Source organism: Nicotiana tabacum, chromosome 22 (assembly GCF_000715075.1).
Source record: "Nicotiana tabacum cultivar K326 chromosome 22, ASM71507v2, whole genome shotgun sequence".
Taxonomy (NCBI): domain Eukaryota; kingdom Viridiplantae; phylum Streptophyta; class Magnoliopsida; order Solanales; family Solanaceae; genus Nicotiana; species Nicotiana tabacum.
The window spans coordinates 88,766,213-88,777,212 of NC_134101.1; the positions used below are offsets into that span (position 1 = coordinate 88,766,213).

Sequence of the window (11,000 nt, forward strand, 5' to 3'; positions counted from 1 at the left end):
AAAAAGGTATTACAGTTCATGTTTTGGCAATTAGTCGCCCACCTGGAGAACAAGGGAATACAGTTCAAGTTTTGGGAACATGGCACCCGCCAGTAGAACAAGGGAATACAGTTCAAGTTTTGGCAATCACGTGCCCACCTGGAGAACAAGGGAATACAATTCATGTTTTTGGCAATCAGGTGCCCACCTGGAGAACAAGCGAATATCGTTCGTGTTTTTGGCAATCAGGCACCCACCTAGAGAAAAAGGGATTATAGTTCATGTTTTGGCAATTAGGCTCCCACTTGGAGAAAAAGGGAATACAGTTCATGTTTTGGCTATCAGGCACCCACCTGGAGAACAAGGGAATATAGGTCAAGTTTTTTGCAATCAAGCGCCCACTTGGAGAACAAGGGAATACAGTTCAAGTTTTAGCAATCAGGCGCCCACCTGGAGAACAAGGGAATACAATTTATGTTTTTGGCAATCAGGCGCCCACTTGGAGAACAAGGGAATACAGTTCAAGTTTTTGGCAATCAGGTGCCCACCTGGAAAACAAGGGAATATAGTTCAAGGTTTTGGCAATCAGGCACCCATCTAGAGAACAAAGGAATATAGTTCAAGATTTTGGCAATCTGGCGCCCACCTTGAGAAAAAGGAAATATATTCAAGTTTTGGCAATCAGGCACCCACCTGGTCCACCTAGAGAACAAAGGAATATAGATCAAGTTGTGGCAATCAGGCGCCCACCTAGAGAACAAGGGAAAATAGTTCAAGTTTGTGGCAATTAGTTGCCCACCTGGAGATCAAGGGAATACAGTTGAAGTTTTTGGCAATCAGGTGCCCACCTGGAGAAGAAGGGAATACAGTTCAACTTTTGGCAATCAGGCGTTCACCTGGAGAACAAGGGAATACAGTTCATGATTTGGCAATTAGGCGCCCACCTGGAGAAAAAGGGATTATAGTTCATGTTTTGGCAATTAGTCGCCCACCTGGAGAACAAGGGAATACAGTTCAAGTTTTGGGAACATGGCACCCGCTAGTAGAACAAGGGAATACAGTTCAAGTTTTGGCAATCAGGCGCCCACCTGGAGAACAAGGGAATACAATTCATGTTTTTGGCAATCAGGTGCCTACCTGGATAACAAGCGAATATCATTCGTGTTTTTGGCAATCAGGCACCCACCTAGAGAAAAAGGGATTACAGTTCATGTTTTGGCAATTAGGCTCCCACTTGGAGAACAAGTGAATACAGTTCATGTTTTGGCTATCAGGCACCCACCTGGAGAACAAGGGAATATAGGTCAAGTTTTTGGCAATCAAGCGCCCACTTGGAGAACAAGGTAATACAGTTCAAGTTTTAGCAATCAGGTGCCCTCCTGGAAAACAAGGGAATACAATTCATGTTTTTGGGAATCAGGCGCCCACCTGGAGAACAAGGGAATATAGTTCAAGTTTTTGACAATCAGGCGTCCACCTGGAGATCAAGGTTTGGCAATCAGGCGCCCACATAGAAAACAAGGGAATACAGTTCGAATTTTTGGCAGTCATGCACCCACCTAGAAAAAAAGGGAATACAGTTCAAGTTTTGCTAATTAGGCGCTCACCTGGAGTACAAGGGAATACAATGGTATCAGAGCTATGAAAAATAAACATTTATATTAAGAAGCAAATCATGAAAAATAATACTGACATTAATAGTACAAACCCGCAAAACAGTGAAACAATCAAAATAACTAAGAAATCGCAGAAAACTAGGAAGAAACTAAAGAAACTATATATAGAATATGAATACTTAAGTATCACAAAAATAAACAAAGCTAGGCTGTCCAAATTAATCGATATAATATCTAAAACAGAATATAAATATGTTTGTTATCTAAAGGATAAAAGATGAATAAAGAAGAATTCGCATTAGAAGAGAAAACATATGAGAATCCAGAAGGATTAAAAATAACAATAATATTTTCCAACTTAGGAAGAAGATATAAAAAAATAGGAAATAACCTAAACTTAATGTTAGAAAAAGAAACTGTAAAACTAGAGGATAGTTTAACCGCCATGGTTAGAATAACAAAAGAAAACGAAGAAATAGATAAAAAACGAGAGATTAAAGAAATACAACAGCAAGCTAAAGAAAAAATACAACAGATAGAGGAAGTAAAAAACACTAAAATAACTGAATTAGAAAAAGAATTAGAGATGCTAAAACAGATGTATGCAAATAAACTAAAAGAAAAGGAAAAACGTAAAGAAGAAGAAGAAGAACTAAAACTAACAAATGAGATAGAAAGATTCAAATTACAGTTAGAAGAAGTACAGGAGAGTCCATCAAAAATAAGTATAAACGAAATAAATGACCAAAGTGATAAAGACACAGAACTAGGAGAAAACTATTCAGAAACAAGTGAAACATACACAGAACTTATAGAAAAAACAGAAAAGATAAAAATAAACCCAGAAATAAATACAGGAGATATGAACGAAGATAAACCAAGCATATCAGGAATAAAAAATCCAAAACAATTAAACCCAACCTATTACAGAGTAAGTTATGATGCATATGACAGAAACAAAACATTATGGGATAAAAGGTTAAATAAGAAATGGGCACCAAGACAGACAACTGAACAATATAATTTTTTAGATCTAGATTGTGTAGCAGATATAAATAAAACAATACAATTATGGATAGGATATATCTCAAAACAACTAATAGATAATAAAATAACAATAGCGGAAACACCAGGATATATAGAAAGAACATTAATAGGAACTGTAAAATTATGGTTACAAAATTTATCAAGTGAAAGCTTAGACACATGCATACACATTGTAGACACATGCACCAGGTAGGTATCAACATTTTATGGATAATTACTTCAACCAATTAGAAAATTGTATAATATATATAGATGATATATTGCTATATTCTAGAACAGAGAACGAACATATAAAACTACTAGAAAAATTCATACACATTGTAGAAATATCAGGAATAAGTTTAAGTAAAAAGAAAGCAGAAGTAATGAAAAATCAAATAGAATTTTTAGGTATACAAATAGATAAAAACGGGATAAAAATGCAAACCCATGTAGTACAAAAAATAATTAACTTGAATGAAACACTTGATACAAAAAAGAAGTTACAATCATTTTTAGGATTGGTTAACCAAGTAAGAGAATATAGTCCTAAATTAGCAGAAAACTTAAAACCATTACAGAAAAAATTAAAAAAGGACATAGAATATCATTTTGACGAAAAAGATAAAATACATATACAGAAGATAAAAAATATGTGTAAAAAATTACCAAAACTATATTTTCCAGATGAAAAGAAACAATTTATATATATTGTAGAAACTGATTCTAGTGATCACAGCTACGGAGGAGTTCTAAAATATAAATATGATAATGAAAAAATTGAACACCATTGTAGATATTATTCCGGATCATACACGGAACCACAATTAAAATGGGAAATAAATAGGAAAGAACTATTTGGATTATATAAATGTTTGTTAGCATTTGAGCCATATATTGTTTATAACAAATTTATAGTAAGAACAGATAATACACAAGTAAAATGGTGGATAACTCGGAAAGTACAGGATTCAGTAACTACAAAGGAAATAAGGAGACTTGTATTAAATATACAAAATTTTACATTTACAATTGAAGTAATACGAACTGACAAGAATGTTATTGCAGACTACCTATCAAGACAAAGGTACCCAAACAGATGAAAGCCAAGAATCAAAAGACATATTTACAGTCCTTACTACTCTATCCTTACAGATGGAGAGTATGGGAAAAAGATTACAACAGCTAGAAAGTCAGCAGCATGACTATAAAAATGCGGAGCTAAGTCGATCGGAAGACTCTAAACTTCCAGAGGTAGAAGGAGACGTTGGGAAACTCCAAAAAACCCATAACACAGTTGCTTTATATACAGCTGCAGGTACAAGCAAACAAGTTAGCAAAAAACCACATATCAATGTAAACCTAAATACCGTATTTGATAAGCCATTTACATCAAAAAAGCCAAGAGAAGCAATAGTTATAGCCCCACAAACTTCAACCTATGCTAATAGCCTACACCACAACAAAAAGGTATATAACCATATTACTCAAACATATATTGAGAATATATATAAAATCCAGACATTTCTGAACCTAAACCCTAGATCAACGACTACTACAGATCCAACACAAGATTATGTAACCCAAAAACTACAGGGATATAATAGGCTTATAGCCCAGCCAAAAACAAAAGCAAACCTAGTAAAAACATGTTACAACTACGGACTACTTAGCACAGTATATACCCATGACGGAGAAGAAATAATTGGAATACCAGAGCTATACAAAGCATTTGTCACCTTCAAGAGAATTACAAAAGGCAACCTATTCTTCATCAAATTCTATACAGCACCAGCGGAAATACTATATGATGAAATAAAACCCATAATACAGGTGATAAAGATAGGACTAACACGAGATATGATAATACCGGAAGAGATAGAGAAACAACCGGAGATACAGAAAATGGAGATACCAAGTTTCTATGCTAATAAAAGAATAATTGGTATAGCAACTATTATTCAAGAACTAGCTAACAATTATCTACAAGGAAATGCTATCTGGAGCTACTATTCCAGAGACCAGTTGATGATATATGCCAACTCGAAGGAACTACGACAAGGAGATATGGATGAAGTCCAGAAATGGATTTTATCATTATTAAAGCCAGAAATGCAACCAACTACCAGAGCATTGAAAAAAGAATTTATTTCAAACGAGTTATTAACAAGATACTGCAAACTAGTAGGACACAAATATCCAGACCACATATGTTCAAAGTGCAACGGAGATGATAACTATGTACCAGAAGTCCAACTAGAATGAAGGTATCAACAAGAAGACAAAAGAAGAAGACAGCTACTGGAAACATATAATGTAAAGTAAATAGTACTAGTCGCATTCATGAACAGTAAAGGTCGTTCATGAATAGTAAGAGTCATAAAGTAAATAGTATATGTCATAATCATGAACAGTAAAGGTCGTTCATGAATAGTAAGAGTCATAAAGTAAATAGTATATGTCATAATCATGAACAGTAAAGGTCGTTCATGAATAGTAGGAGTCATTTGTAAACAGTAAGAGTCGTTTTAATTTTCTTTATATAGAATGTAAATCCGAGGAAGGAGGACATCCTCACCCTTACCTTCTCTCTCTAATATTCTCTCTTATCTTCTCTCTTGTAAGAAATATCTGAGTTATTTACAAGTATCTAAAACAGCTATGGAGCATTCAAACGAGTTACAAAACCAGGTAAGTTTATTTATAATCATGTTTAACTAAACTCTTATATTCCTTATAATCTCTTAAATATCATAATTGTTTATCATGTTATAGTACTGTTATAAAGAACATCTTGAGAAAGTTTGCCTGTCTAATAATGCTGAGAGTAGTTAAGCCCAGACTATGCCATCCTAAAGTGGAAACCAGTAGGCAAGGAAGCCGTTTAGGGGAGTACACAGAGTTGAGGCGCTGTTAGGGTAAATGATTGAAGCATGAAAAACATGGTAGTGACCAGAAAAGATTGTTCAGTATAACTTATTAAAATATGATAAACTCTATGATAAACAAAGAGGTTAGAGGGAATATGTTTAGTAAACACATGATAAGGATAAATAATAAATCTAAATGAACAACCACACGTATTTATTAGAAGAAAATATTGACTACAAAATACTTATGTTATATATCTTTAAGAGACTTAATAACGATGTTAAAAGAAAACTTTACGATATTTTAGTTACTTTTGAAATAATATATGTAATGGAACAAGCATTTACGGAACTAATTGTATCACATGAAATAGATATATTAGATCTATATGAACTAGATTTATATTCAGACTAATGATCACATATCGATTTAATAAAATCTGTTTATAAATGAAACATAACACTTTTCATTATATAAGATTCTATAATACCCAGAAATGGAAACTTCTTAAAAACCTCAGTAACATAAATAGAAAAATAGATTGTGTTAAATACAATATTAAAACCTGCAAAGATATTATTAGATATAATAAATTACGTAATAAAGCTTTATTAACTATAGAAAATGAAATTGAATTTTATGAAGATAAACTTGAAAGTTATCAACACAGAAAAGAAATAACACTGAGAAATATAGAAACCATGGATATATGTATCAACAGGTATACATCTCAGTATTAATATGAACAAATCAAAAATTGATAGTTACAAATATTTTAAGTACTGGTTAGAAATTCTAAAACATATAAATATGTCAAAAATAATATTAGAAAAAAATATAGAAGAATATCAAAAAACTAAAGATATTAAATACTTAGAATACACACTTGAAAATATAAAAAAAATTTCAAGGTTAATTTCGTTAGCTACAGATAATCATGAAAAAGCATTTAATTCCACAACTACATAAAAAAGATCCTATGAAAAATAAGATGAACTCAAACAACCCCCCCCCCCCCAAATAAGGGAATACAGTTCAAGTTTTGGCAATCAGGTGCCCACCTGAAAAACAAGGGAATATAGTTCATGTTTTTTGCAATCAGGCATCCACCTGGAGAACAAGGGAAAATAGTTCACGTTTTATGCAATCAGGCGCCCACATGGAGAAAAAGGGAATATAGTTCAAGTTTTGGCAATCAAACGTCCACCTGGACCACCTAGAGGACAGGGGAATACAGTTCATGTTTTGTCAATCAGGCGCCCACCTGGAGAACAAGAGAATAAAGTTCAAGTTTTTGCAATCAAGCGCCCAACTGGAGAACAAGGGTATACAGTTCAAGTTTTTGGCAATCAAGCTCCTACCTGGATCACGAGGGATTACAATTTATGTTTTTGGCAATCATGTGCCCACCTGGAGAACAAGCGAATATCGTTCGTGCTTTTGGAAATCAGGCGCCCACCTTGAAAACAAGGGAATATAGTTCAAATTTTTGGCAATCAGGTGCCCACCTAGAGAATAAGAGAATACAGTTCAAATTTTGGCAATTAGGTGCCCAGCTGGAGAACAGGGAAATGTAGTTCAAGTTTTGGCAATCAGGCGCCCACCTGGAGAACAAGTGAATACAATTCAAATAATGGCAATCAGGTGCCCAGCTGGAGAACAGGGGAATATAGTTCAAGTTTTGGCAATCAGGCGCCCACCTGGAGAACAAGGGAACAATTCAAGTTTTGGCAATCCAGCGTCCACCTGAAAAACAAGGGAATATAGTTCGAGTATTTGGCAATCAGGCACCCACTTGGAGAAAAAGGGATTATAGTTCATGTTTTGGTAATCAGGCGCCCACTTGGAGAACAAGGGAATACAGTTCAAGTTTTAGCAATCAGGTGCCCTCCTGGAAAACAAGGGAATAAAATTCAAGTTTTTGGCAATCAGGCGCCCACTTGAAGAACAAGGGAATATAGTTCAAGTTTTTGGCAATCACGCGTCCACCTGGAGATCAAGGGAATACAGTTCATGTTTTTGGCAATCATGCGCCCACCTAGAAAACAAGGGAATACCATTCGAATTTTTGACAGTCAGGCGCCCACCTAGAAAACAAGGAAATACAGTTCATGTTTTGGCAATCAAGCGCCCACTTGGAGAACAAGGGAATACAGTTCAAGTTTTTGGCAATCAGGTGCCCACCTTGAGAACAAGGGAATACAGTTCATGTTTTTGGCAATCAGGCGCCCACCTACAAAACAAGGGAATAAAGTTCGAGTTTTTGGCAATCAGGAACCCACCTGGAGAATAAGGGAGTACAGTTCAAGTTTTGGCAATCAGGCATCCACCCAGACCACCTGGAGAATAAGGGAATACAGTTCATGTTTTGTCTATCAGGCGGCCACCTAGAAAACAAGGGAATATAGTTCGAATTTTTGGCAGTCAGGCACCCACCTAGAAAACAAGGGAATACAATTCAAGTTTTGTTAATTAGGTGCTCACATGGAGAACATGGGAATATAGTTCATGTTTTGGCAATCAGGCGCCCACTTGGAGAATAAGGGAATACAATTTAAGTTTTAGGCAATCAGGTGCCCACCTGGAGAACAAGGGAATACAGTTCATGTATTTGGCAATCAGGCGCCCACCTAGAAAACAAGGGAATACAGTTCGAGTTTTTGGCAATCAGGCACCCACCTAGAGAACAAGGGAATATAGTTCAAGTTTTTGGCAATCAGGCGTCCACCTGGAAATCAAAGGAATACATTTCATGTTTTTGGCAATCAGGCGCCCACCTAGAAAACAAGGGAATACAGTTCGAATTTTTGGCAGTCAGGCACCCACCTAGAAAACAAGGGAATACAGTTCAAGTTTTGGTAATTAGGCGCTCACCTGGAGTACAAGGGAATACAGTTCATGTTTTGGAAATCAGGCGCCCACTTGGAGAACAAGGGAATACAGTTCAAGTTTTTGGCAATCAGGAGCCTACCTGGAGAACAAGGGAATACAGTTCATGTTTTTGGCAATCAGGCGCCCACCTAGAAAACAAGGGAAATACAGTTTGAGTTTTTGGCAATCAGGCACCTACCTGGAAAACAAGGGAGTACAGTTCAAGTTTTGGCAATCAAGTGTCCACCCGGACCACCTGGATAATAAGGAAATACAGTTCATGTTTTGGCTATCAGGCGGCAACCTAGAAAACAAGGGAATATAGTTCGAATTTTTGGTAGTCAGGCACCCACCTAGAAAATAAGGGAATACAGTTCAAGTTTTGTTAATTAGGCGCTCACATGTAGAACAAGGGAATACAGTTCATATTTTGGCAATCAGGCGCCCACTTGGAGAATAAGGAATACAATTCAAGTTTTAGGCAATCAGGTGCCCACCTGGAGAACAAGGGAATATAGTTCATGTTTTTGGCATCAGGCGCCCACCTAGAAAACAAGGGAATACAGTTCGAGTTTTTGGCAATCAGGCACCCACTTGGAGACAAGGGAGTACAGTTCAAGTTTTGGCAATCAGGCGTCTACACGAACCACCTGGAGAACAAGGGAATACAGTTCAAGTTTTGGCAATCAGGTACCCACCTGAAAAACAAGGGGATATAGTTCATGTTTTTGGCAATCAGGCACCCACCTGGAGAACAAGGGAAAATAGTTCAAGTTTTTGGCAATCAGGCACCCACCTGGAGAAAAAGGGAATACAGTTCAAGTTTTGGAAATCAAGCGTCCACCTGGACCACCTAGAGAAGAACGGAATACAGTTCAAGTTTTGGCAATCAGGCGCCCATCTGGAGAATAAAGTTCATGTTTTTGCAATCAAGCGCCCACCTGGAGAACAAGGGAAAACAGTTCAAGTTTTTGGCAATCAAGCGCCCACCTGGATCACAAAGGAATACAATTTATGTTTTTGGCAATCAGGTGCCCACCTGGAGAACAAGCGAATATCGTTCGTGTTTTTGGCAATCAGGCGCCCACCTAGAAAACAAGGTAATATAGTTCGAATTAGCAATCAGGTGCCCACCTGGAGAATAAGAGAATACAGTTCAAATTTTGGCAATCAGGTGCCCAGCTGGAGAACAGGGAAATGTAGTTCAAGTTTTGGCAATCAGGCGCCCACCTGGATAACAAGTGAATACAGTTCAAATAATGGCAATCAAGAGCCCAGCTGGAGAACAGGGGAATATAGTTCATGTTTTGGCAATCAGGCGCCCACCTGGAGAACAAGGGAATACAGTTCAAGTTTTGGCAATCCGGCGCCCACCTGGAAAACAAGGGAATATAGTTCGAGTATTTGGCAATCAGGCACCGACCTGGAGAAAAAGGGATTACAGTTCATGTTTTGGCAATCAGGCACCCACTTGGAGAACAAGGGAATACAGTTCAAGTTTTAGCAATTATGTGCCCTCCTGTAGAAAAAGCGATTACAGTTCATGATTTGGCAATTAGGCGCCTACTTGGAGAGCAAGGGAATACAGTTCAAGTTTTGGCAATCAGGTGCCCACCTTAAAAACAAGGGAATATAGTTCATGTTTTTTGCAATCAGGCATCCACCTGGAGAACAAGGGAAAATAGTTCACGTTTTAGGCAATCAGGCGCCCACATGGAGAAAAAGGGAATACAGTTCAAGTTTTGGCAATCAAGCATCCACCTGGACCACCTAGAGGACAAGGGAATACAGTTCATGTTTTGTCAATCAGGCGCCCACATGGAGAACAAGAGAATAAAGTTCAAGTTTTTGCAATCAATCTCCCACTTGGAGAACAAGGGTATACAGTTCAAGTTTTTTGCAATCAAGCTCCCACCTGGATCACAAGGGATTACAATTTATGTTTTTGGCAATCAGGTGCCCACCTGGAGAACAAGCGAATATCGTTCGTGTTTTTGGCAATCAGGCGCCCACCTGGAAAACAAGGGAATATAGTTCAAATTTTTGGCAATCAGGTGCCCACCTAGAGAATAAGAGAATACAGTTCAAATTTTGGCAATTAGGTGCCCAGCTAGAGAATAGGGAAATGTAGTTCAAGTTTTGGCAATCACGCGCCCACCTGGAGAACAAGTGAATACAATTCAAATAATGGCAATCAGGCGCCCAGCTGAAGAACAGGGGAATATAGTTCAAGTTTTGGCAATCAGGCGCCCACTTGGAGAACAAGGGAACAATTCAAGTTTTGGCAATCCGGCGCCCACCTGAAAAACAAGGGAATATAATTCGAGTATTTGGCAATCAGGCACCCACTTGGAGAAAAAGGGATTATAGTTCATGTTTTGGTAATCAGGCGCCCACTTGGAGAACAAGGGAATACAGTTCAAATTTTAGCAATCAGGTGCCCTCCTGGAAAATATGGGAATAAAATTCAAGTTCTTGGCAATCAGGCGCCCACTTGGAGAACAAGGGAATATAGTTCAAGTTTTTGGCAATCACGCGTCCACCTGGAGATCAAGGGAATACAGTTCATGTTTTTGGCAATCATGCGCCCACCTAGAAAATAAGGGAATACAATTCGAATTTTTGGCAGTCAGGCAC

At 37.4% G+C, this 11,000-nt stretch overlaps 1 protein-coding gene across 1 annotated transcript; it reads left to right on the forward strand.

Annotated features, from left to right (window-relative positions):
- Positions 1 to 3,776: 3,776 nt before the first annotated feature.
- Positions 3,777 to 9,910, forward strand: LOC142175975 (uncharacterized). The gene is made up of 2 exons (XM_075242988.1): positions 3,777 to 4,645; positions 9,889 to 9,910. Exons 1-2 carry the CDS (start codon positions 3,777 to 3,779, stop codon positions 9,908 to 9,910), a joined length of 891 nt encoding a protein of 296 aa, XP_075099089.1.
- Positions 9,911 to 11,000: the final 1,090 nt, after the last annotated feature.